The sequence below is a fragment of the Triplophysa rosa genome, unplaced genomic scaffold (assembly GCF_024868665.1).
Source record: "Triplophysa rosa unplaced genomic scaffold, Trosa_1v2 scaffold54_ERROPOS3237409+, whole genome shotgun sequence".
In the NCBI taxonomy this organism is placed as follows: Eukaryota; Metazoa; Chordata; class Actinopteri; order Cypriniformes; family Nemacheilidae; genus Triplophysa; species Triplophysa rosa.
In genome coordinates this window covers 18,537-45,840 of record NW_026634564.1, presented here as the reverse complement: position 1 = coordinate 45,840, position 27,304 = coordinate 18,537, and the positions used below count along the sequence as shown (strand labels likewise).

The window sequence follows — 27,304 nt, the reverse complement described above, 5'->3', positions numbered from 1 at the left end:
ATGTGTTAGGAAAACAGAAAAAATAATTATTTACGGAATAACGCTGAACAAAAAATATATTTCCTGATCAAGCTATAATTTGGAGAAAAAAAACGTATGTAAAAATATCCACAACATACTGCTTTCAAAGGGAAAAAATGAGTCCTCTGAAGCATGTATCCACAGTTGGATATTTTAGACTACAAACTTAATCGATTGAGTGTAAAAAGTATGCCATAGGCCCGGTTTCACAGACAAGGTTTAAGGCTAGTCCCAGACTAAAATGAATGTGTGACCTGTTTTAACTGAATTTAACTTGCCCAGAAATATCTTAAAATATATCAGTGCCATTGTTTTGTGTCAAGATGCACACCAGTAATGTATTCTTTTAAGGTATTTTAATAAAAGCAACATAAATATCTTAATCTAACTAAGGCATAGTCCTGGTTTAAACTAAACCGTGTCTGTGAAACCAGGCTTTAATGTTTAAGTTTATGTATAAACAGGGCCAAAAGTTGTCTTAGCTGAATAAACACGCAAGCGTTTCAGTTGCTATAAAAAATGAACTTAATCCAGGTAAAATGTATCGCTTTGTAGAACAGGGTCACTACATCTGTTTGGAGTAAAAACACCATTAACCCACAAAACCTGCAGCAGCCGGGTCAGATTAAGGCTCTGTAACACTATTTCGCTCTGATAATCTACATGTGATTGGCAGTTCCCAATTCTCCCCTCACCTCGGCCCTTCCCACACGTGTCATCCCAGCTCGCCAGAGGGCAGATAGGCCCTGTCAATTAGCAGATAATGTAGGGAGCAGCTGAATGTCAAACAACTCTTCCCTAGCGGCGACTACGCATCAAATGTCCGTCTGGCTGCCTGCGGGATACAATGTCTTGTTACTGAAGTGGGGTTAGAAGGAAAAACAGCAAGCGGGAGGGGAGAAAAGTTGACGAAATCTGGCACCTTCGTTACAGCCTTTCTACTAATGCACAAAGACGTTCTAGTTCAATTGTAGGTCTACAAAGGAATGTCCAGGGTCTTTTTTCACTTTGGAAATCGTTTTTAGGCTCTGTTGTTTCATCTGTTACCATTTTGATCAATATTTTGTTAAGGCCTAAGAAACTACATATACTAACCCTGCAAGAAAACTGCTTCACTTCTAAATTAATAACAACAGTAATGTTGCAACAATATCTATGATAGGCTACGAGTTATATCCATATATGTTTTTAATATCCTATTTTCATTATGCACCATGCAAGCAGACCAAAGTCAAAGTCATCAAGTTCCTCTTTTCTCCTAGAAATGTTGTCATCATTTCATTTGAGACTAAGCACCTTTAAAATAACAGTAACTAGTTCTTGTAGGGCAAGTCAAACAGTCCCCTGGATATAATTAGCAATCTGTCAACAACCATCAATTTATCCTGATTGAAAGTCCTGTCAAACAGTACTTTTGGAATTTTAACCAGAAACGTCACTGCCAAACGTACAGGGTATGTGTTTGAAAGACACACTTCCAGAACATAACTTGGCCCGAAAAATATTTAAAGAGATTTGTAAGGAAATTACTGTCACATCCAATCCATCATTATTAGCCTAAGGGGATTGTGCTTGCGGTTAGTGATATGTGAGAAAATGTCAAGTTGAAAAATAGAAAGGAAATGCCAATTTATAAATGTGTGGGATTTAAAACTCTAGGGTTGCTGCCAAACAGAGTTTTGACTAATGTTCATCGGTGCGCCGCCATAAATGTGACTAGAAGCATGCAGTCCTATAAGGGGCAATGTCTCCATCTTGTGGACATAATTGTAGTTTCACTCAACAGGGCAAAATATTCTCTTTAATATTATTATAAACGAAAAAATGCAAAGTAACATGCTCCCATTTGTACCTTGCAGGTTAATGAGAAGATAATGCAACCCTGAATCCTACTTTATTGAGTATATTAGACTGATCTGCCTTCCAGGCACAACATGGGGCACCACCTTACTCATACCTGCTACACAAACAGACAGAAAAGACCAGGAAAACCAACTATACAGAATTGAAAATGAGTATATTGTTAAACAGGTGCCTTGATATTACATCAGCTGTTGTCATGGCATTGCGAGGTATTGGTTTGTTTACTCTCGAAAGAGGCACTAGTGTTGCAAGTATAGATCTGCTCTTTTTGCCTGTTATTGAGAAAGAGTTCCTGAGCAGAAACATAGTGCACACATATACAAGCTAATCTCAACATTCATACCAAACACCAGTAGAATATGCAATATAATTGCTGTGCATCATGTTCACACAAACATTTCCTGCTCTTCTGTTTATAATACTACTTAATCAATAAAGAATGACATTATGAAAATTACATCAAAAGTAAAGCAGCATATTTCTAGTTTGGCAACATAAAGGAGTGACTTCATGTCAGCCGTTCTCATGTAACTCCTTAAACGTTAGATTTCATACATTTCATTTGATACACCCACATAGTACTAAACCACCCACTAAACATAGTGTTTAAACACTAAAGTGTGTGCTTAAAGTAAACCAAGGCAATAACGTAATTAGGGCTGCAACAACTAGTCGATAAAATCGATAATGAAAATAGTTATCAACGAATTTCAATATCGATAAATTGGCCTGTGACGTCACTTGAGAGCTGCGCAATTATAAATCAAGCGCGTCTTCTTCCCTTTTAAAATTACAATTTTAGACGGGTCTCTCCGTGCAGCCCGAGCTACGCTGTTTTTAAGTCAGACGTGTTTTGCATGCATCTCTTCAAGCCGCGCAGTTTTCAAGTTTAAAGGGGAGAGGTCTTTTAAATGACAAAATTAAAGATTAAATTAGCAAAACCCAATTTGTGGCTAAATACTCTGATTTGGGGGTTTATTTGGTTCAGATGTGGGAAGTAACGAAGTACATTTATTTGTACTGTACTTAAGTACACTTTTTGAGTATCTGTACTATACTTAAGTATTTTTTTCTAAGTAGGCCTACTTTTTACTGTACTTCACTACGTTTGAATGACAAATATCTCACTTTTCATGCCACAAAAAAATTATGATTTCTTTGGTCTACCGTCCCCTCCCTCCCACGGTTGGGAGACTATTGTCAGCTGCTTCTAATAATGACATACCTGAATCAACTCATCAGCCTTAGGGAGTCATCCACAACATTTTGGGAGAAGGTTATCGAGTTCAGTTGTGTATACTTGTCCCATTGCTGATTTAGTTATAAGCAAAATATCTAATAAAACATTTTATCCGATTAATCGAAAAAATAGTCATCTAATTAATAGATTATCAAAATAATCGTTAGTTGCAGCCGTAAACGTAATGAACGGAAACAACATGGCCTTCCACAAACAAGAAAATATTGTCCCTCCAGATACACCCACATCTGTGCTTGAAAAGTTAAATCACATTAACAAAGAAAACTCTGCGGATTGAGCACACAGCAGCAGTAAAAAGTTCTTCTAGTATGGAGGCAGTATGATGGAACAAAACCAAACAAAATCCTTTCAGTCAAGGCAACTTCCAGTATAATTCTAAATGAACATGACTGCCTCTGTAAATGGATTATTATTCTTGTGTGTAAAGCATTGCACATACACAATACAATTCATTCTGAGGGTATAGAATAACAGAATGTTGCTGATTTCATGCTGTGCTACATCTCATGCAAAAGTCAAACGTATGCTACTAATTTACCTTATCTCCCATTTATACAACACATAGCTACAATATGTCATTTTGGCATTAGTAGACATACAAATATGGTGTTTGCATTTTGTAAACCTTTCATATACTACAATTATTATTAAATGATGCTTAAATGTAGTGGTTTTTATATCTTTATTATGGTTTTTATAAATTATTGATTAAAGGTGCAGTGGGCTTCCTTATTGTTGCCTCAGTACATTAAGCTGTGAAAGGACATACTATTTTCAAAGTTAAAAATAACACACAGCACCTTGTAATTATGGCAATGTCTATTATTTGATGTCTTGAAACAGTGTTTCTCAACTGGTGGGGTCAGTCAAAGAAAAAACAAAAAAGAAAACGTAATTCTAAACGCTTTTCTGATGCTATTTTGAAAAACGTGCCTGAAATCTGTTGACAGATGCAGTTTAAGTGAAAAGTGCCTGAGAAAAACGCGCTGTCCCGATTCATTCAGTATCTGAGGTGAGATGCTGTCAGGTTTACAGTGTCATTATTTTATCGTAATTTTCGTAACTTGATGCAAAATAAAAAAGTCTCTCACCTAAAAAAAAAAACTATTCTGTCATGTTAGACGTTATACTATGCTCGCTTGCAGCGCACACTCATGCAAATGTGGCAATGCACACATGCAACGTGTGAAATAAAAGTAAAGTAAGTTACCAATAAATCACATAACTGGTACTTTGTGTGTTAACTGGGAAGGATTTGCTATTCTATTCAGCAGTTTCCATGTTTCATTAACAGTTCATATTAGTATTGAGTATATTATATATAGTAACTCTTGTTCCCATAACCCAAAAATGCCATGTCATTTTCACTTTGTGTTATTTTTGTATATGTTTACATGACTGTGGCGACTCATGCAAACATCGTTTAATTTAAAAACTACTTTGGGACTGCTTTTGAATAGCCTTTTCTTATAGGCTGTTCATTCCTAAGTATTAGTCATATCTGCAAATTTTTTATTTTGAAAAAATTGGGTTGCGGCTTGATGACCATTAGAAAATGTAGGTCCCATGGCCAAACCAGTTGAGAACCACTGGCTTAAAGGACAAGCAGCACAAAGATTTTAAACCATTACCAACACAAATACTGTACAGCATACTGTACTTCCGACAACACACTGTGTTGCTCAGTGTCTTCGATATGCTCAAAACTGATGTGTGAAGCAACATTTGTTTGCATACTAGTCTTCATCACATCTACAAACAGGCACTTTGTGAATTGGATGCTCGAAGTGCCAGGCCAGCAATGGACTTCACCACACAGGCAGAGGCTCTGTGGCAGATACCTGCACCAGCGATGTAGTTAGAGGCTAACCGATGTAACCGCTTGCTGCCAAAAGTGTTATAGTGGCCCGGCATGACCTGGTCAATCTCTTCTTTCTTGACCATCTCCACCAGCCGCTCGCAGCTACGCACGTAGTCGCCGATCCTACTGTAGGGCAGCCAATCAATCATGGAACCGTCATAGACTACGTCACCACTGAACAGCATCTTACTCTCCTTGTCATGGAGACAAATGCTGCCTCTGGAATGACCCGGCATATGGAGGACAGTCAGTTGCCGGTCCCCAAGATTGATGACATCACCTGGGTACACAAGGAGTAAAAGGAATTGCGGAGCGAATATTGTCGCTGCAACTGTTGAAAATTAAATCATACTGCAAGCCACAAAGGCTTATGTCTAATTCTTAACATGATGAAAATTATGTTAAAGACAAACATGTTCAATTTATCACAGACTCCAGATTCAGTGTGGTTGTTAATAATTAGTCAGCAAAAATTCTTAAACAATATTATAATTCAAAAGTAATTCTAAAATAAATTCATTTTCCGTGACATTTTAACACATAAAATATGTTTTAATACATCAATCAATTCACCGTGGGAGAACTAGACGGAAACATTGCGATCAATGTTAACAAGACATATTTTCAAATGCAAGGCAATAACTCACTGTGGAGTAGTCCATTCATTGAGGATTGTGGAGAGGAAGCCATATATAAATGTGTGGTTTACTTGGGGCTTTACTTTGCTTGGGGATTTTTGCTGGGTTACTGCCAAATGCGCCCTGTAATTGTGTCTCTACACCATCAGGGAGATTATAGAACCATATTAGACAGTGGGCTTGGTTTTCACAAACCACTGTCATCCTTCTGGTCATTCAGATTTGATTTGTTTCGATCTGCTCAGGATGAAGTCATGCAGTTCGTTGCACGTGTTACTGTATCTCTTTTGAGGTAGACTTCGCCTGATGCAGCAAAACTGCTGAAGCACAGAATAATAACAATGCACCATCATTCACAACCCCGCGCGTACAATGCATCCTATTGCATTAAGATATAAGATTCGGACGAGCAGTAAGTACTTAGCCTACCTTCTTGTAATATATGTGTTGGCGTCACAGCCTTCACTCGGTACTGTCTTGCCCTCCATCCAGGTGCTGGGTCCTCCACGATCTCGCGGTCAGATAGCCATGTCACGGTCTCGAAGTTATCTCCGTTAGCCAGAGCATCCACCTCTGCCTTGTGCACGCCCACCTGTTGAAACTGATGCAGCCCACCCGAATGGTCGAAATGCACATGCGTTGCTATTGCTAACAGTGGGTTCTTTCGCTTCGCGTCGTCCCCTAACAGCCCTTTAGCATTGATGTATTCAGGCAGACTTCGTAAACCCAGCCCGGTATCTATGACGACGTCCTGATGAGAGCCCCGAATGAGCCAGATATTCGCCCTGTTCCCCGATTCATAAAACCGTTCCTGGATCCAAAATACCCCATTTTCCAGCGACTTGTGCGCGTACCAGTCGGTCGCAGACATCCCAATACATTCAAGTGCCTGTTATAACGAACAAAGATAATTTTATGGTAATTTTTGGCTTCAATCGTGCTGCACTAAGCCGCAGAGAAAGGTGGTGATGGGCGCTTTCGAAACAGGCTTCATGAAGCTTCGAAACCCGTATCGAATCTTTTGTATGGAATCAGTGCTTCGAAGCGCGTATCTGGCTTAGTCACGTGATTTTTTAGCAAACGAGACTTCGTTACGTCTTCACTGTTTCGAAACGTTTCAAAACTCGACGACATTTCGCCACTGGGGGCAGAGGCGGATTAACCATATGGGCAATTGGGCTAGTGCCCAGGGGCACCAAGACTTTAGGGGCACCAAATAAACCCGCAATACAAAATATATATTTTTTATAAATGTACATAAGCACTTGTTTTTTAAGACTTAAGTCACGTATCTCCGCTAAATAGGGGTGGCACCATGTGCGGGAATACCCCCACTTTCAGATAAAAATGGTTCTGTCCTCCGCACTTTTTCGACACACCTCCGCCAATATTCCCGCCCATGTTATCTGGTTAGTTACATAGATTTGAGTGAATTAACATTCAGCCAATCACAAGTGACTGCTATGAGGCGAGTCGTCTTTCGTGTAGCCTACACTTTAATCTTCAAACAGATGGAAGCGGGAACGATGCAGAGCGCATTGTTGTAGCGGAGACTAAAAATGCGGGGATTAGCACTGATTAATAAAGGTATATATACATGGCATGCGTCAGAAATAAGATGTTATAGTGCCGATAATGTATGCTAATAATAGTACGTGGAGGTAAAGGCCACTATTGAAGATCCAAACCTGGGTTTTAAAGTGAAAGTGAAGAACGGTCGGTGTCATCACTATAGCAATCAATTCATATGTGTCCTGTTTAGTGGAGTACACTTTTATCTTAGTACTTATGTGATCGTTTAGTAAGAAGAATATACACATACTGTGCTTAAATAGAGCGTTTGAATAGCTGTATAGCAGTTAAAATAGTAACAATAACGTTTCATGTTATTTGAATAACCTTGCTATACATTGTAATCTGGTGAATGCCACTTTGGTGAATTAAAGTCCCAATGTCCTGAAAATCTGTACATTGTTCCATTGTCCCCCTAATGTGAATACATACATGCAAACTATAGTGTGTGTGTGTGTGTGTGTGTGTCCCTGTACCCCCATTTTGTGGCACGCACAACATTTACACTTGTTAAAAAAATGTTAGTGATTTTTTTAAACTACATCAAAACCTGAAATGTAACATTACAACAGAAAGCAGGTGCCCCTTAACTACAGTAGGCTAATTGTTAAAAATACTTAATGAAAAAGAGTTGTTTTTGTGTTCTATTCTACAAAAGTGTCATGTTAATGTATAATTCTTGTAAAATAGTATATTGTAAATTGCTGAGTTTCATTCTTATAAAATCTTTTAATAAATCTTTTATTGAGTGGATTCTTGCGTGTGGGTTGATGGGGGGGCACCTCTGGGGCTGTTGCCCAGGGGCACCATGAGGTCTTAATACGCCTCTGACTGGGGGTGTTGATCTGAAAGTAAACTCATAAACCAGTGTCTATAACTGATTTAACTGTAAATCAAGAAATAAAAAACAAAATAAGAAGCACTATTTTTATGAATCCTAGAATGATGTAAATATGGTTCAACCACGATTCGAACCCTCGACGACAACACACCAGTTAAAATCACTAACCACTACCCCTCAATCTAGATCATCCACGAACATACAGATAGTAATCCGTCAGCGATTGTCTAAAACGTTGTTATAGAAGTCTTAGAGCAACACGCGCAAATGACCACTAGATGTCACCGTGGAGACGGGTGTCTTAATGTTTCGAAGACTCGACGCGACATTTGATTCAACTGTGTCATTTGTCCCTGTTCCAAATGGCGCACTTGCGGTCTCGTGGACTTAAATTGCGCGTTCTTGCCAAGTCTACGAGTCTGTAGAGTGTCCCATTTGTCTTTTTAGCCCTCAGAAGTCTGCACGCGAGCGCCTCCTTTGTGCCCTCGATGCGGTCTTCGGCGAAGCCCGCATTGAGTGAGACTCCGCTGAAGTCCCCTACCCAGGAATCCTTGCGAACGCCCAATCACAGAACGGATGGGAGGAGTGTCGTGGATGTCAGACATAATACGTACACATGACGGATACATTTTTAAATATATGTTTTGATAAAATTCTAAATTAATTTATTAATTAGTTACTTATTCATATTTTTGCTTATTTATTTTCTATTAAGCCAACTATTCAAGAATAAAAACTTTTAATGCAGTGCATTTTCTTACTTAAGGTAATAAGCCATGTTTTGTTGTAGATTTATATCTAGTTGTCTCTGGGCTCTGTAAAGCTGAACAACACAGCTTCTGTATTATAGAGAAATATTAAATAACAACATATATGCATATTAAGAACACATTATGCACATTAAGTATAGTGTAAACAAATTAATAAATATACATCCATGACGTCATGACAAATTAATGCATTACAAACATAAGTATCTATTGCATAATGCTCGGGTGGCATATCAACATATGAAATACAAACATATTAAATACAGAACAATAAAAACCGGCAGCTCCAGTCCCAAATAACAACAGTGGGACAACAAGTGGTCGACTTCACGCGGCGCTGCGCAGACTGATCAGCGAATGACAACAAAGTACCGCGAGAGTGATTAGAAAGCACCGCTTGCTTTTTCCGGTGTAATGACCTCAAGTCTGTCCCAAAATGCACTCCCATGTACCCTTATGGACTCGTGCCTAGTGCCCTATAGGTCTGCACTTCCTGACGTCACCAAGTGTGGACTCAGAGGAGGTCCTCAAGACCGGAGTGCGCCATTTAGGACAAGGACCACACTGCCCATCACTAGAGAAAGGACGCCGTTGACACCCTGTTCCGCAAACGCGGCACGTAGCCTTACGTAACGGTATGACGTTCTAGGAGATTCGGGATACTATTGGCCAATATGGTAATGGCACCTCCCAAGTTGTGTATATTAATATATAGCTAATTCAAATTGTTTACAGGTGCTAGTTTATATTATTTGAGTCTGAAACGACATAAAAACAAGGTAGTTATGTTAAGTTTTAGACATATACTTTCTACAGCAATATAGCTAGCATCAGCAATGCAGATTTAACAGATCCTCCGCAATTCTAGGATTATTTGATTGACCAAAATGGCAGGAAAAGGCAGAGGTATAGCAGCTTTCACATTCAACATAGAGGCCCTGGGCATCACCAGAGGGTCTATGCCTGAAGCCCAGAGAGGACCAACTCCACTCTTCCCAGTAAGTCATACTTAGGCATTTCCTCCGCATGTAAAACTAGGGATAGATAGCAATTGTCTGGTTCATACATTTTACTTGACTTGTTGTTTAACTTCAGAGACATGAGTTACATAATACACAAAATTGTTTTTTACTTCATACAGCAAATTGAATATAAACCAGGGCCTCTGAAAGCTGGAGAAGATGAAGACTACATGAGAGCTTTGAAACAGGAGATGAGGGGACGAATGAAAGATCTCCCTTTCAACATAAAACCCCACTCAGGAAAGAGTGGTGGGTGGATGTTATTTAATTTCAGTAACCTGCAAAATATTACTGTGTCCTTCTGGAGGGTTAGGATTACTGAAGTAATCACATTGTAAATGTAGATTAAGAAGAGTAAGAGCACTGGGGCAAAATTGTATTTACACTTCCCATAAGACACTAATCCGTTTGGCCTTATGTTTAAGTGAAATGGTATCACTGATTAGGGGGTGATTTCCCTTGTTTTTTTGTGAAATATCATTTTTCTAACTTCAAAAATTCTGCCTTTACTTTTTTTTAATAAAATTTGTTAAAAACAAATCAGAAATGTGGCTTGAGAATGCACTGTTACTTAGGGATGTAACGATTCACCTTGAGCCGGTTGAAAATCGGTTATAATGAGTGACGATTCAAATCGGTTGAGGTGTGAACTGAATCGCAATACCTTTTTTGAACAACAGGGGCCGCTATTTTCACTGCAAATCTAAACGTGGACATGCTGATATTTCTTAAATGCAAAAAATCCAAGAAAAGCTCAGACAGTATTAGTTTGTTTATATTAAAGAGACTTTTTCTATTATTAATTTGTTATAAAATTGCAGTTTAGTTTTGTTATTTGAAATAAAACATTATTTTATTATACAAAGAAACGTGAAGCATTTAAGAAATAATGTAAGGGAAGTTGTTCATTTCTAATTTGTTTCAACTCATTTTGTAAAAGTAAATCGTGAGTAAATCGTGAATAAATCGCATCGTGAGATCAGAATCGTGACTCGCATCGTGAGATGAGTGAATCGTTACATCCCTACTGTTACTGTAACTATTTCACTTTTAATGTTTCAAAGTATGCTCTCCACAGATGTAGAGCGGTACAAGGATAAATATACAAGGGAAATTAAAAAAATCGAGGATGGCAATTGGACCCCAGGTACATTGCAGATAGGCCTACTTGTACACTTATCTGATTGATTGCAGATAATTTATGGAGATGCTTTGTAGATTGGAACCGTCTTCCAAAGGAGCTGAAGCCACAGAGGAATATAATTAAAAAGAAAATGGGTAAATTAACAAAACAAAATAATTACTTCTTTTTTTTAAATAAACTGCCTCTGTGAATAACCTCTAAACAACCGTAATACTTACAGATTTTAAAAAATTCAAAGAGATGTCAAAAAAAGACAAGGAGGATATGCTGTCTAAACTAGATGTGAGTTTCATGAAACCATTTGCATTACAAATATAAAGCCTCTTATTGTTTCACTGAATTTGGATCAAGCTGTTGTCTCACTTGAGTTTGTTCATCAGGAACTTGATAAAAGGGGAGATGGCAAATCAGATGAAGAAGATGAGGCAAAGGGGGAGAAGAAAGGAGATGGTGAGGAAGAAGAAATTGAAGGGAACTTTGAAGAAGAAGAGCTTGAAGAGGTAAATGCTAATGGTTTAAAGGAATATTCCAGTAATATTTTTCCTGAGTAAATCACATGTTGAATTACACAGTGACAGGGGATTTGACATTATGTCTGTGGTATTCAACAGCATGCAACAGATGCTACTGATAAACCTTGAGTTAACACTTTACATATACATTTACATTTATTCATTTAGCAGACGCTTTTATCCAAATCAACAAACAAATACGGGAGCATTCACCATTTTGTCCAAAGAGCCAACAATAGCCTAAGCATTGTACACAATAGGTTGTGCAATGATTAATTGTGATTAATCGCATTCATAATAAAAGTTTGTGTTTACATTATATATGTCTGTCTACTGTGCAAATTAATGTTGTTTTTCATGAAGACATATGTGTGCATGTATTTATTTAAGAAAAATATAAAACCGTGTATGTGTATATACAGGTGCTGGTCATATAATTAGAATATCATCAAAAAGTTGATTTATTTCACTAATTCCATTCAAAAAGTGAAACTTGTATATTATATTCATTCATTACACACAGACTGATATATTTCAAATGTTTATTTCTTTTAATTTGATGATTATAACTGACAACTAATGAAAATCCCAAATTCAGTATCTCAGAAAATTAGAATATTACTTAAGACCAATACAAAGAAAGGATTTTTAGAAATCTTGGCCAACTGAAAAGTATGAACATGAAAAGTATGAGCATGTACAGCACTCAATACTTAGTTGGGGCTCCTTTTGCCTGAATTACTGCAGCAATGCGGCGTGGCATGGAGTCGATCAGTCTGTGGCACTGCTCAGGTGTTATGAGAGCCCAGGTTGCTCTGATAGTGGCCTTCAGCTCTTCTGCATTGTTGGGTCTGGCATATCGCATCTTCCTCTTCACAATACCCCATAGATTTTCTATGGGGTTAAGGTCAGGCGAGTTTGCTGGCCAATTAAGAACAGGGATACCATGGTCCTTAAACCAGGTACTGGTAGCTTTGGCACTGTGTGCAGGTGCCAAGTCCTGTTGGAAAATGAAATCTGCATCTCCATAAAGTTGGTCAGCAGCAGGAAGCATCAGAAGCGTCTCGCCTGGGCTAAAGACAAAAAGGACTGGACTGCTGCTGAGTGGTCCAAAGTTATGTTCTCTGATGAAAGTAAATTTTGCATTTCCTTTGGAAATCAGGGTCCCAGAGTCTGGAGGAAGAGAGGAGAGGCACAGAATCCACGTTGCTTGAGGTCCAGTGTAAAGTTTCCACAGTCAGTGATGGTTTGGGGTGCCATGTCATCTGCTGGTGTTGGTCCACTGTGTTTTCTGAGGTCCAAGGTCAACGCAGCCGTATACCAGGAAGTTTTAGAGCACTTCATGCTTCCTGCTGCTGACCAACTTTATGGAGATGCAGATTTCATTTTCCAACAGGACTTGGCACCTGCACACAGTGCCAAAGCTACCAGTACCTGGTTTAAGGACCATGGTATCCCTGTTCTTAATTGGCCAGCAAACTCGCCTGACCTTAACCCCATAGAAAATCTATGGGGTATTGTGAAGAGGAAGATGCGATATGCCAGACCCAACAATGCAGAAGAGCTGAAGGCCACTATCAGAGCAACCTGGGCTCTCATAACACCTGAGCAGTGCCACAGACTGATCGACTCCATGCCACGCCGCATTGCTGCAGTAATTCAGGCAAAAGGAGCCCCAACTAAGTATTGAGTGCTGTACATGCTCATACTTTTCATGTTCATACTTTTCAGTTGGCCAAGATTTCTAAAAATCCTTTCTTTGTATTGGTCTTAAGTAATATTCTAATTTTCTGAGATACTGAATTTGGGATTTTCATTAGTTGTCAGTTATAATCATCAAATTAAAAGAAATAAACATTTGAAATCTATCAGTCTGTGTGTAATGAATTAATATAATATACAAGTTTCACTTTTTGAATGGAATTAGTGAAATAAATCAACTTTTTGATGATATTCTAATTATATGACCAGCACCTGTATACATATAATTTATTTTTATGAGTATGTGTTTATAAATTAGTATGCACAGTTAACAGACATTTATTATGTAAACACAAACTTTTATTCTGGGTGCAATTAATTATAGTTTGTAGGTAAGAAGACCGTTGGAGGGAGAAGACAACTTAAAGAGAAGATGATGATTTTTTTCTTAATATAAATTGTAAACAGTGTTAAAGCTTTTGAGTCAGTTTTGAAAACGTTTAGGGTTAAGGATTTGTAAGGAGGATATGAAATAGGCATGTCTTACATCTACAACCTAAAACATTAGGTATACACGATCTGATTGCATATTATCATTTGGAGCAAATTAAATTAAAGGCAACTATTTTTTAAACAGATGGCATTTTAGTGCAGAATGTTTTGATATTCAATGTTTTTCCATTTCATAACTGAATTCCAGAAAAGTTAAGGCACTCTCTTATTAACCTCCCTTTTCTGTCAGGATAATGATTACATAGCAAATTACTTTGAAGATGGTGATGATTTTGGAGCTGGAAGTGATGACAACATGGATGAGGCCACTTACTAGCAACTGGAAATGTTTCTTCTTATAAAATCTTAATCATATGAATGGGTTTGAATACATTAATGAATTATTGAAGAAGCACAGCAATCAGATTTATTTTATACACCTGTTAAAGATAATAAAAAATGCCTTGGAGATTTAGATACTAAAATATATTTCCTTTATTTTCCTTTATTTTATATTATATAGGATGAAGGCACGTACTGTTCAAAATAATCGCTGTACTCCATGTTTCATAGAAATGTTTACATCTCTGCTCAACTTGTGAGCACATGTCTGAGCCCATTTTACAAATCATCACTGTGCTCTTGCTAGACAAACCCAGGATTCATTTATGGTTCTGTTATGTTTTATACAAGCAAAGTTTAAAAACGAAAACCAGCAACTTTGTTACCATTAGCAATACTGATTTTGGATTCTACTTTTTTTTTAAATAAATTAGTGTTTATTTCCCTGACAACAAGACAGTGGCAGCAATCTCTTTAAAAATATATATCAAATGTCTGCCCATCAGGCAAACTATGAGCTTAATAGAGGTACAGAGCTATATAATGGCTCATGAGTGACACGCATACAACAAAACCAGCATCCAACTGTGCAAAATGCATCAACAAAAAATTCAGACCAGTTTGGAATTATTTTTGATTTATCAATCCTCAGATACTGAAGTTCAATTATACCTGTAAAATAAAGTGTTCCTTTTAACATCCATACATGATTCCCTGGTGCTTATCAGTTTAATGTAATTGCCCGTCTATGTTTCTTCATCGTGGTTCATAAGAGGTTGCTGTTCAATAACAGGCTGTTGGCGAGAGTCCTGATAAGAGGCAGTATTAGCCTGTGGTAAAACAAGTGGCTCAGGGACAGCCGGTTGTGTAGGTCCAGGCCTAATAGAGTCTATTGTAGTGTGGTGGCTAACATCTGCTTTCATTAGAACCTCATAATACAACAGATAAAAAACCGGTGTAACAATGCCAACGACCAACATGATAGCCACTGCAGTCCACCATCTCATTCCCCAATCAGCCCCATAGTATGGGTCTTTCTTCTGGACTGGCCTGCGATCTGAGTCACCTAAAACTGGCTGCTCCAGCGAGGACACAACCTCACTCAGGCTGCTCCTGGAAGGGGCAGAGGACTTTACAAGAAGTTCAATGTCCTTATCCTTCTCCTGCAGGAAGCACTCCACACTATCAACTGATGAGGACGATGATGAAGAGTCCAAGGAAGATCCAGAAATTGGGATCTCTGTGATTCTGCGAGTCCCACCAGGCGAACTGGATTTGAGAGAAGTGGTGGTGTGGGTTTCTGTCAAAGAGCTAAATTTCCTTACAGGGATCCTTATGGCCCGCAATGCAAAGAAATCCTGCTCAGTTAGAAGATTGTTGGCCCGCTTTATGTCTGCAACCTGTTGTGCAATACATGAAAAATACCTGTAAAATCACTTAAGTACTCAAAAAATGTACATTCGGCATCGTAATATAGATACCTGATAATTATGCAGTCACAGGTGCGCTTTTGCAGAGCCATCAAATGTGGCTCATCCAATCACATTTTTGTGCAAGATTGATAAAAAATGTATATTGGCTCTACTGTTTTTGGTCTTTTGTTACTTTTTTCAAACAGATGTGGAAATGTGATGTGACCTTTCACTTACTATGGATCACATTTACTTTGAAAAAAATCTTCTAAACTATAATTCTTTTCAACTTTGTGAAATGGTAACAGGACAGTGTAATAATACGACCACAACAAAAGCTGAATAGGACTTACAGTGCAAAAATACTGCAGTGAAATACCGATCAGAGTATCTCCCTCTTTTACGTCCCTTATCAAGTAAATAATATTGTCCTTTCGATCTGTAGATGTGCTCCTGTGATGCCTGTCCTTCCCTCTGGAACGCAGTTCAAAGGTTTCACCATCTTCCTCAGAATGTTCAGTCTCCGAGTTGGTGGCTAAAGTGTAAATGCAACCACCTGTGGGTGGCTGCACTGTGGTTGTAAATTGTAAACTGTTGTGCTGGTTCCTTTCAGTCATTTTTCACTTCACAAAACAGAATACTATACATGAGTCATTTGTTATTGTTTGGTACTGTTTCACAAAACGTACTGTTAGTTCAAATGCTTTGGTGCCTTCAGATTACTCTTACTGCAAGCATAGCTTTCCTGTAACTCAAGTAATAGGACATGGCTAAACACAGTAATTGGTTAGATTTCAAGAAATTACGTAACGTTACTCATAAATGTTTAGCTTGAATGTAACGTTAACGTTACTTGGATAAAAGCAACAGGAAAGCTTATCTGCTATATATAAAACCTAATTCTTATAATAAGAGGAAACATTCGCATATCGATGATGTTGACAAAAGATATTTTAGTTTACTTATTCTTAGTAACTTAATTTTACGGGATGTATAAATTCAGTCTGCTTTAAAACTGTATTTATTCCGTGGCTAAAACAAGCATGTAATTTAGAGCTGACTAGCAGCTAGTATTACTAGCTCATTTCATTAGCGTATAAACATTACCTTTACCAGACAGTTGTACACACATTAGACAACAAATACACACTGACATCTCACCAGATATTTAATGACGCATTATAAACGCCGAACCGAAGTGATTATGGTGTAATGCTTACTATTGTTAAGGTACATAATATGTGGAAGCTAATTAGCTCAGTTAGCATGTTAGCTAACCGGCGTTATACAACACGATAGCGACACTATGGAGAAAATAAATTTTACATAAACAATAATACACCAATTCCTTTCAACATATGTAGCTAAATAATTCATTTGTGCGTACTTCATATTTATATGTTATCTAATAAACACTATGACCGGGTCCGTGGCGCTACTGATGCTAACTAACGTTAAACTTTATATCAACAAACACGGGTAACCTTGATTTTAATGTATGAAAACAAGAGAACTCATCAACATTCGTATCAAATAGTGCGACTTACCTGAAAAAGAAATTAGGATGTTTCGCTTAACTTTATTGATTAGGCCATTCTCTACTTTCCTCTGTGTCCCATTAGCTCTCTCACAAGCTCAAACTGGATGGATTACTGAGAGAAAAGCCACGTCAACACAGAGCTCGCGTAAGGACGCACTGACAACATTAACGTCTCTAATATCTCTCTGACATTAATTTATTACGATAATTGCAATTTATTTCAGAGTGATCTGAAATTGCAGTGACATGTTAACCATTTAGACGATTTTTTTACATTGTGTTTTTTACCCAGTTGATATTAACTTTTGTGTATTAGTCATGTACAGTACAAACACAACTAAAGCAACACAAAACTGAATGAAGCCATTAATTGTATTAACCTGTGAACTATAGTTTAAACAAGTTTAAATTTAACAGGATGTTAAACAGTAAACGAAGAGTAAAACGTATGTAGTAAAATAGCTTGATGGAAAAAAAAATATTCGTACCAGTAGCCTATGTGGGTCTGATCACAGTTATTGTGTATATGTCTGCTTGTGTCAGTCATTGTGTTTAGGTGTAATTGACCTATACTTGATGGCTGATTTAATTAGAATATTCTTGTAAGCCTTATGCCTAATGGTTAGACTTGGACTCGTGGCCAGAAGGTTGCTGGTTCGAATCTCAGTGCAGGAATGAGCAAGGCACCGTATGCTGCAGTTATAGCTGCCCACTGCTCCGGTTGTGCGTGTGTTTACTACTCACTGGGTGTGTTAAATGCAGAGGTCACATTTAGGGTATGGGTCACCATGGGTGCTTCTCAATTCTTATTTGTGCATCCTCGTTTCCTTTCATCGCGTCGTAGCTCCACCCCTTCAGGATGAGGGAAGGGAACAAGGAAAAGAAGCGAGGACAGAGGAATTAAAAGAAGTGAAATGGCATATCCTAGCTAACAATTTTTGGTTCCCAGAATGTTATTTTCTAAGGTTCGTTTTTGGTTCTAAGTTTTCTTTACGTTAATAGAACGTTAGTGTCTGGTTCCCATAACGTTCTGGGAACCAAAATCTAACGTTAGGGCAACGTTACCGTAACTAACGTATTATTTCCGTAAAGATAACGAAAAACAAACCTTAAAAAAACTTTCTGGGAACCAGAAACTAACGTTAGGGGAACGTTCCCAGAACGTTAGCCTAAAATATTTTTCTCGGTCCGTTTACACGTCAGTAATGAATACATCCATGCTGTGTTTTTATCCATCGCTTGTCTAACGTTAATCTAATTAAAATAACTAAAATACATCATCCCACACAATATGGAGGATGAAATCAATGCATTGGATTATTCTTGTAGCCTAATAATTCCTTTTTCATCACTGAAGTAGCCTAATTTTCGATTTAAACAGCACAGTATATCATTTCTAATAAAACCACACTGTGTGTAGGCCTACCTCAACATCAGACATTATAGATATCAAAATAAAATAACCAATGACTTCAACACAATATTTAAAGCAGATTTTTATTGACAGAAGAATAAACATTTAATTCTCTTCAGGCTAACAATATTATTATCTCACCACAGAAGTATAGCGCGGCTCCGTCTTTAGATATAACAATCAAAAGCCCTGAGTTTCAGTCCTTTCATCATGGTCTGTTGATTTAGATGTGTCAAATCAATCGAAAATCACGAAAATTAAGTCTACTCTCAAATCTGTACGGTTTTAAATAAAAAATTAAAATAAATAAACCGCTAAACTAATGTGTTAGTCGGTGAGGTAAAACGAAATGACCGTTAATTTTTAAATGACGGGAGTGCGCGGCAGAGCGGAGAATGCACGTGCTCGAGCGCACACATACAGTAACAGACAACCACACTAAAGAAATACACTTGGATATAGATGATTGTATTTTCATTTAGCTTAACTAGTTTATTATTTTCAGTCATTAAAGGGCACATTTATTAATTTCATTTGGTTTTCAATGTGATCTTATAATTTATGTATTGCACATGTCACTGACGTTTACCAGTTTTGACTATTTTTACCATAAAAAATAGCCAAAAAAAGAACCATTAGTAAACGTTACTTTATGGTTATTTTCTGGTTGCAAAAATAACCAAAAAATAACCATCAGAGAACGTTATTTTCTGGTTATTTTCTGGTTGCAAAAAATAACCAATAAATAACCATCAGAGAACGTTATTTTCTGGTTATTTTCTGGTTGCAAAAAAATAACCAGAAAATAACCATCAGGGAACGTTACTTTCTGGTTATTTTCTGGTTGCAAAAAAATAACCAAAAAATAACCATCAGGGAACGTTACTTTCTGGTTATTTTCTGGTTGCAAAAAAATAACCAAAAAATAACCATCAGGGAACGTTACTTTCTGGTTATTTTCTGGTTGCAAAAAAATAACCAAAAAATAACCATCAGGGAACGTTACTTTCTGGTTATTTTCTGGTTGCAAAAAAATAACCAAAAAATAACCATCAGGGAACGTTACTTTCTGGTTATTTTCTGGTTGCAAAAAAATAACCAAAAAATAACCATCAGGGAACGTTACTTTCTGGTTATTTTCTGGTTGCAAAAAAATAACCAAAAAATAACCATCAGGGAACGTTACTTTCTGGTTATTTTCTGGTTGCAAAAAAATAACCAAAAAATAACCATCAGGGAACGTTACTTTCTGGTTATTTTCTGGTTGCAAAAAAATAACCAAAAAATAACCATCAGGGAACGTTACTTTCTGGTTATTTTCTGGTTGCAAAAAAATAACCAAAAAATAACCATCAGGGAACGTTACTTTCTGGTTATTTTCTGGTTGCAAAAAAATAACCAAAAAATAACCATCAGGGAACGTTACTTTCTGGTTATTTTCTGGTTGCAAAAAAATAACCAAAAAATAACCATCAGAGAACGTTATTTTCTGGTTATTTTCTGGTTGCAAAAAATAACCAGAAAATAACCATCAGGGAACGTTACTTTCTGGTTATTTTCTGGTTGCAAAAGAATAACCAATAAATAACCATCAGAGAACGTTACTTTCTGGTTATTTTCTGGTTTCAAAAAATAACCAAAAAATAACCATCAGAGAACGTTATTTTCTGGTTATTTTCTGGTTGCAAAAAATAACCAATAAATAACCATCAGAGAACGTTATTTTCTGGTTACTTTCTGGTTATTTAAAAAAAACAGCCTGCAACGTTCTGGGAACGTTATTTTCTGGTTGCAAAAACCCCCTGGGAACCAAAAACTAACGTTAGGGGAACGTTCTGTGTTTGCTGGAATCCTCGCCCCCTTTAGTCACTTCAAAGCGTCGTCAGTTAATGATGACTGTACACATTGCACACTGAAAATATAAAAAATAAAGTTAAATATATACTTTAGGCAGATTTCATAATCCCCACTACAATAAAATAAGTTAAAAACATGCTTAAAAGAGGTCAGAAATGTATTTAAGGTAGGCTATGTCAAATATATGTTATACATAAATATTGACTACATTAATATAGTAACTATATGAATATTAACTATACTGTCTGAAATAGGTATACATTTACAAAAAAAGTGTAATTATCACATGTATGCATGTTTGAATATGATCTAATGATGTGACGATGTGTATGGAGTATGGAGGACTAAACCTGCAAAAATTATAAATAAATAAATGTATAAATAAATAAATACATAAACGAATAAATGTAATAATATGAAAATAAATAAAGGAATGAATGGTTTGATAAAACAAAATAATTCGTTTTAGCTATTATTGATCTTAGCTTTAAAAAAATTTTATTAAATTGATTTATTATTTTTGTCTTTTTTAAATTATTTATTATTATTATTATTATTTATTTTTAGATTATTTTTTTATCATTTCCTTTTATTTTTACATTTATTTATTTATACGTTTATTTATTTTTATATTTATTTATTATCGCATGTATTTATTTCCACTTTTATTTATTTATTCTTGAATTTATTCTTACTTTTCTGTGTCTTGTATGATAATTAGATGGGTTGGTCTTGCCTACTATTGGTTCAGCGTAGATTGATGCGTTTGATCGATTACTCTTGACTTGTTTTGGATTTACGTCACGTCACTCACTGATCGTTTGCTTCCTGTATAACTATGGGTGCGTTTATAATTGGCATTAACATGCGATCTGTATCTGGATGTTGTCCACATACACATTGAAAAGACAAGTGTAAACGCGCTTCTGATCGGAATGTCATCCGATCAGCGTGTCCTGATCCAGAGGTAGTCGAGGACGCATTGTTATCGGATCTCAGTGTAATGTAAACGCAATCCAGACAGTTTATCTACATTAGCAGGTGCTGTGCCGAAATCTGTGACCTATCGAAATCTGTGACTAGAGGGCGCTGTTTCGTAATTATTTACGCGAGAACGTGCCTGGCGCACGTACACGTTATCGCGAGCGCAGAAGGGGAGTTTCTTAACTATATACATGACCGCCCACTCCGCGATAACGTCATGTTGCCTCGCGCTCTTGTGTGTGTGTGTGTGTAGCTTATGCGTGAAGCAGACTTCGGGAGAAACAGAAGCGCCGACTGAATAGTGCACTACATGCTCTTTCATTTAAAAGACAAGACCCGATTACATTCTGTAGTATCATGACAGTTTTTATGTTTGTTTTAAAATTATTTTTGTTTTTTCCTCGGGTTCTATTCTTTTTAAAACTTTTGATGACATTATAAATTCACTCTGGTGATGTCTAATCTCCTTTATTTTATATCATTAAAATCTTTTGGTCCTGATGTTAACACCAGCTCAAGGGGACGTGCTAATAAAAAGGTGATATCATGTTTAACCTGATTGGCAAAAGATGATATCATGTGAAGCCTGATTGGCTAACAATGTGAAAAACAACTTGAGATTTCTGTATAAAGTATGGAGTCAGATATGTATTTGTTGGACATCTTCAGATGAACTCTGTGTGTCTCACTTTTGCTTGCTCAAGCAAATAAAGATTGAACTTCTTGAAACCTGGCTCCTTGGTCTTCGTGATTTCTTTCTGCATTGAACAACTGATCTTCCACGACACTCCCTGTTTGAAAATCACTCCAGTGATACCCATATTCACTCTGGTGATGTCTAATCTCCTTTATTTTATATTATTAAAATCATTTGGACCTGATGTTAACACCAACTCACGAAAAGCACGCTCATGGAATCTGAAAATTCATCAAAGCAGGTTACCGAAATCTGTGACCACACTCTTTTTGAATGAAAATCACTCCAATGACACCCAAATTCACTCTGGTGATGTCCAATCACATCTATTTTATATTATTAAAATCATTTGGACCTGAGGTTAACACCAACTCACATAAAGCACAGTCACGGAATCTGAAAATGCATCAAAGCAGGTTACCGAAATCTGTGACCGCTCTCTTTTTGACCGAAAATCACTCCAATGACACCCAAATTCACTCTGGTGATGTCCAATCACATCTAATTTATATAATTAAAATCATTTGGACCTGAGGTTAACACCAACTCACATAAAGCACAGTCACGGAATCTGAAAATGCATCAAAGCAGGTTACCGAAATCTGTGACCGCTCTCTTTTTGACCGAAAATCACTCCAATGACACCCAAATTCACTCTGGTGATGTCCAATCACATCTAATTTACAGTATATCATTATAATCATTCATTCATTAAAGCCAATTGTACCATCTCAGATATAGTGATTTAGTTCAACTGGATAAAGCCCCAAATAGTGTTTACTATTGGAATCTTGATATTCTATAAATATTTATTAATTTTATCTTTTTTTTCATTAAGGAAGTGTTTTATTTTCACCAAAAACTATAAACAAGTTAAGGTTTAAATGTCATCATATATTCTGAAGAGCAGCACGACAAGATGTACAGAAAAAATGCACAACCCCCCCAAAAAAACAAAAAAGATTTTTGTAATTTAAAAAAAATTGACACATTTGAACATTCACATTTTCCCTCAGTTATTATTAATAATATTTTTAGGTTACAGTATCACATTCCACATCGCTTTTTAAATATTTAATATATTTTTTGCTTGAGTGTTACATTAAACTGTTTTTATAAATAATGTATAAAAAAACTGGGTGTCTAAACTATGCATGTTATATATTTTGTGTAACATTTGAAATGTTATCAATATATTATCCTCATATGGACTTCTGAAGCTGTGTTTCTTATGATCTGTCAGAAATGTGTCTCTACTGCGGCTTGCAAGATGGGACAAAGCCAAAAAGTAAGAGTAAGACGAATAAACATGACTCCACCATCAACTGGGTAAGATTGCATACTTCATTAAGTTTTAGGTTTTTTCTTTCTTAGACAAATTGTTTACAAAGAATTTCTATTCTAGAGTATCATATATACATATATAGAGTATTGATGCACAATATCTTTAAAGGAGCAGTTTTCCCCAAAATAAAAATTCTGTCATTATTTACTCACCCTTAAGTTGTTCCAAATCTGTATAAATTTATTTGTTCTGGTGAACACAGAGAAAGATATTTGAAAGAATGTTAGAAATGTTCAGTTCTGGGACATCATTCACTACCATAGTGAGAAAACAAAATGAGATATTTCTAAGAATTTAGGAAATCAAACAGTTCTAGGGGACCTTTGACTACAGTTTCAATGTTTCTATAGTAGTCAATGATGTCCCGGAACAGAATATTCCTAACAGTCTTCCAAAATATATTTCTCTGTGTACATTTATACAGGTTGTGAGTAAATTATGACAGAATTAAAAATTTTGGGTGAACTGTCCCTTTAATATCTCCTTTTACCAGATACAATGCGAACATTGCTGCAGGTGGTTCCATCAGGAATGTGTTGGGAATGAGGAGGAGTTCCTTTGCCCAGCATGCACTTACTGTAACCTTTAACCCCCCCCTTATCATTTTTATTTAGTTATTTGCTGTTTGTTGCTTTTTGTTTTTTGGGGGGTTGTACATTTTTCCTGTACATCTTGTCATGCTGCTCTTCAGAATATATGATGACATTTAAACCTTAACTGGTTTATAGTTTTTGGTGAAAACAAAACACTTCCTTAATTAAAAAAAAAGATAAAATGAATGAATATTTATAGAATATCAAGATTCTAATAGTAAACACTATTTGGGTCTTTATCCAGTTGAACTAAATCACTATATCTGAGATGGTACAATTGGCTTTAATGAATGAATGATTATAATGATATACTGTAAATTAGATGTGATTGGACATCACCGGAGTGATTTTGGGTGTCATTGGACTGATTTTCGGTCAAAAAGAGAGCGGTCACAGATTTCGGTAACCTGCTTTGATGCATTTTCAGATTCCGTGACTGTGCTTTATGTGAATTGGTGTTAACCTCAGGTCCAAATGATTTTAATAATATAAAATAGATGTGATTGGACATCACCGGAGTGAATTTGGGTATCATTGCAGTGATTTTCGGTCAAAAAGAGAGCGGTCACAGATTTCGGTAACCTGCTTTGATGCATTCTCAGATTCCGTGACTGTGCTTTATGTGAGTTGGTGTTAACCTCAGGTCCAAATGATTTTAATTATATAAAATAGATGTGATTGGACATCACCAGAGTGAATTTGGGTGTCATTGGAGTGATTTTCGGTCAAAAAGAGAGCGGTCACAGATTTCGGTAACCTGCTTTGATGCATTTTCAGATTCCGTGACTGTGCTTTATGTGAGTTGGTGTTAACATCAGGTCCAAATGATTTTAATTATATAAAATAAAGGAGATTAGACATCACCAGAGTGAATATGGGTATCATTGGAGTGATTTTCAGTTAAACAGGGAGTGTCGTGGAAGATCAGTTGTTCAATGCAGAAAGAAATCACGAAGACCAAGGAGCCAGGTTTCAAGAAGTTCAATCTTTATTTGCTCGAGCAAGCAAAAGTGAGACACACAGAGTTCATCTGAAGATGTCCAACAAATACATATCTGACTCCATACTTTATACAGAAATCTCAAGTTGTTTTTCACATTGTTAGCCAATCAGGCTTCACATGATATCATCTTTTGCCAATCAGGTTTAATTTTTTAAAGAAAAACATATATATCATGATGTACCCTTTTAAAACCTCTTAGCAGGTAGGTATATATCATAATGTTATTTACTAGACACCTTTCTTGCTTACTACAGTTTTATGGTTTAACATAACAATGAACTCATGGTTAAGTGTAATATTGTGCAGTTTGTTTAAAAAAGGTAATAATGAACACACCAGTGTTCGTGACTTTGTGCAATAAATTAAATAATGCACAAACTAGTGTCTACTTTTGTGGTATAAATTAAATAATAAACAAACTAATGTCTACAAAAGCGTGTGCGTGTTGTAAGTGTAATATTGTGCAGGTGGCTGGTGGTGCTTGGTGCTCAAACCATGAGGCCCATATAGCCTGTATTATGTCAGAGGAATGCATGGAACCTATAACTAACTAAATGTATCATTTTATATGAGAAAACTCAATAGAAAAACCACCATGGCAGCGGTCACCTGCTATGATGCATTTTCAGATTCAGTGACCGTGCTTTATGTGAGCTGGTGTTAACATCGGGACCAAATGATTTTAATGATATAAAATAAAGGAGATTAGACATCACCAGAGTGAATTTATAACGTTATCAAACGTTTTAAAAAGAATAAAACGTATTCTTTGTAAAATAAGTAACCTTAGAAACAAAAATAATTTTAAAACAAGCATAAAAACTGTCATGATAATACAGAATGTAATCGGGTCTTGTCTTTTAAATGAAAGAGCATGTTGTGCACTATTCAGTCGGCGCTTCTGTTTCTCCCGAAGTCTGCTTCACGCATAAGCTACACACACACACACAAGAGCGCGAGGCAACATGACGTTATCGCGGAGTGGGCGGTCATGTATATAGTTAAGAAACTCCCCTTCTGCGCTCACGATAACGTGCACGTGCGCCAGGCACGTTCTCGCGTGAATAATTACGAAACAGCGCCCTCTAGTCACAGATTTCGATAGGTCACAGATTTCGGCACAGCAGGTGCACAATTTCACAGAAAACCCCGCCCGGTATCATTATTCTCTCGTCTGTCCGAAACCTGTCAGACTGCGGAGCAGCTGAAAAATGCAGCGGAAAGTTTACTCTTGCTCCCGAGCGTTGCACAGTCGTTCATTTTCCCACGAAATTATCATGGATACTTTAACCTACAGAGGATTTATGTCAAATCACTCGAGATGTTTTACTTGACCACTTCAGCTGTATCATCACAGTATTTGTGACTGCCATGCCATGAATGGCGTTGACTCGCACACACAGCGCCAGCTGTGTTTTAAAACGCATCATTTCTTTATTTTCATGGCACGACACGAATGGCAACACTATACCAGCTTGTTTCTAACATAGGCCTACGTGTGTGTGTTTACTGTAGCCTATACGGCGTAATCAACTCTCCGGTTCCCCGAGGGCTGCTGCCGCTTGTGTCTCGTACGGCTCTCACTAAATCCTTGGTGTTTCGAGTCTGACGTCATCACCCAAACGTGTTTTTTCATCAATTTTAACAATCATAGGTAGTTTAGATGGTAAGAGTAAGGTTAGGGTTAGGGTGTGGGTTAGGGTAACGGTTTCGTAAGACTTGAAACACCAAAGATTTAGTCAAAACCAACAAGCCACGCCCACGGTTCTGACTCGAAAGTACCGTCCCCGGAAAACAGATTAAGCGGCAGACGGGCAGCTTGAAACGGAGCTCTGATATTCAGACATTCAGTAGGTATTCACCGTATATCATTTACACACAGAAACAAGATTGTAGTGTTGTTATAGCTGATGTCAGTAAGCACGATATTTAGGGCGCAGACCAAAGAAACGACGCGCTGTCACTTTCAGCCGAACCAACCCAAATAGACGAGAACGATGTAAGTGGTCGCTTTTGATCATGAACTTCGGCCTGCGTGCGTGTGTGTGCGCGAGTGAAACCCGCCACAGCTCAAGTACAAAAGCTTGTGTCATTTTACAAACGTCCTCTGCTTATACTTTCACATATATGATCATTAATCGTTTTAACCATGGTTTACTTCCCACCGCTGCCTCGAGTTCAACATGGCTGCGTATCATATGTGTAACATGCTCATCCTCCCCGTTATACGTGTTGTGTGAAATCTCCCTGCACCGGAGCTATTTTTAAATTGCAGGCTTATTAAAATAATGGGCGGGAAACTATAGAGATCCGATCAGTTATCCAGATGTGGAAGCCACTTGATGACAAGTGTGAACGCGCTGTGTCCTGATTGTCTGAAGATCCGATCTGCTTGTTGTTCGGATCACCGAGATCGCAT

General features: G+C 37.1%; 3 protein-coding genes across 6 annotated transcripts; 1 reads left to right on the top strand and 2 right to left on the bottom strand.

The window, feature by feature from the left end:
* Positions 1 to 3,813: 3,813 nt before the first annotated feature.
* On the bottom strand, positions 3,814 to 7,811 carry mblac2 (metallo-beta-lactamase domain containing 2). Its single transcript, XM_057328564.1, has 2 exons — positions 6,074 to 7,811; positions 3,814 to 5,286 (listed from the first exon to the last, which is right to left on the bottom strand). The coding sequence occupies exons 1-2, from the start codon at positions 6,513 to 6,515 to the stop codon at positions 4,898 to 4,900; spliced, it is 831 nt and encodes a 276-aa protein (XP_057184547.1). The 5' UTR covers positions 6,516 to 7,811; the 3' UTR covers positions 3,814 to 4,897.
* Positions 7,812 to 8,660: 849 nt separating this feature from the next.
* Positions 8,661 to 15,443, top strand: polr3g (polymerase (RNA) III (DNA directed) polypeptide G). Of its 4 annotated transcripts, XM_057328569.1 has the most exons (9): positions 8,661 to 9,462; positions 9,563 to 9,606; positions 9,696 to 9,825; positions 9,969 to 10,098; positions 10,928 to 10,996; positions 11,068 to 11,127; positions 11,214 to 11,275; positions 11,374 to 11,493; positions 13,949 to 14,050. In XM_057328569.1, the coding sequence occupies exons 3-9, from the start codon at positions 9,715 to 9,717 to the stop codon at positions 14,033 to 14,035; spliced, it is 639 nt and encodes a 212-aa protein (XP_057184552.1). In that variant the 5' UTR covers positions 8,661 to 9,462; positions 9,563 to 9,606; positions 9,696 to 9,714; the 3' UTR covers positions 14,036 to 14,050. The 4 variants fall into 4 exon arrangements, with proteins under 4 accessions (XP_057184552.1, XP_057184551.1, XP_057184554.1 ...); XM_057328568.1 differs by lacking the exon at positions 9,563 to 9,606 and having other exon boundaries at positions 8,662 to 9,504; XM_057328571.1 differs by lacking the exon at positions 9,563 to 9,606 and having other exon boundaries at positions 8,663 to 9,504; positions 9,722 to 9,825.
* Positions 14,170 to 18,958, bottom strand: lysmd3 (LysM, putative peptidoglycan-binding, domain containing 3). Its single transcript, XM_057328567.1, has 4 exons — positions 18,548 to 18,958; positions 17,000 to 17,844; positions 15,806 to 16,075; positions 14,170 to 15,440 (listed from the first exon to the last, which is right to left on the bottom strand). The coding sequence occupies exons 3-4, from the start codon at positions 16,067 to 16,069 to the stop codon at positions 14,787 to 14,789; spliced, it is 918 nt and encodes a 305-aa protein (XP_057184550.1). The 5' UTR covers positions 16,070 to 16,075; positions 17,000 to 17,844; positions 18,548 to 18,958; the 3' UTR covers positions 14,170 to 14,786.
* Between the last annotated feature and the right edge of the window lie 8,346 nt (positions 18,959 to 27,304).

What these genes read in the sequence shown, in the direction of transcription:
- mblac2 (XM_057328564.1), bottom strand. Translation starts at nt 6,515, where the DNA reads ATGTCTGCGACCGACTGGTACGCGCACAAGTCGCTGGAAAATGGGGTA. An exon ending in AACACATATATTACAAGAAG is followed by an intron (nt 5,287 to 6,073) that starts GTAGGCTAAGTA and finishes TTGTGTACCCAG; the next exon opens with GTGATGTCATCAATCTTGGG.
- polr3g (XM_057328569.1), top strand. Translation starts at nt 9,715, where the DNA reads ATGGCAGGAAAAGGCAGAGGTATAGCAGCTTTCACATTCAACATAGAG. An exon ending in GACCAACTCCACTCTTCCCA is followed by an intron (nt 9,826 to 9,968) that starts GTAAGTCATACT and finishes TACTTCATACAG; the next exon opens with CAAATTGAATATAAACCAGG. An exon ending in ATATGCTGTCTAAACTAGAT is followed by an intron (nt 11,276 to 11,373) that starts GTGAGTTTCATG and finishes TTTGTTCATCAG; the next exon opens with GAACTTGATAAAAGGGGAGA.
- lysmd3 (XM_057328567.1), bottom strand. Translation starts at nt 16,069, where the DNA reads ATGACTGAAAGGAACCAGCACAACAGTTTACAATTTACAACCACAGTG. An exon ending in CACTGCAGTATTTTTGCACT is followed by an intron (nt 15,441 to 15,805) that starts GTAAGTCCTATT and finishes ATTGCACAACAG; the next exon opens with GTTGCAGACATAAAGCGGGC.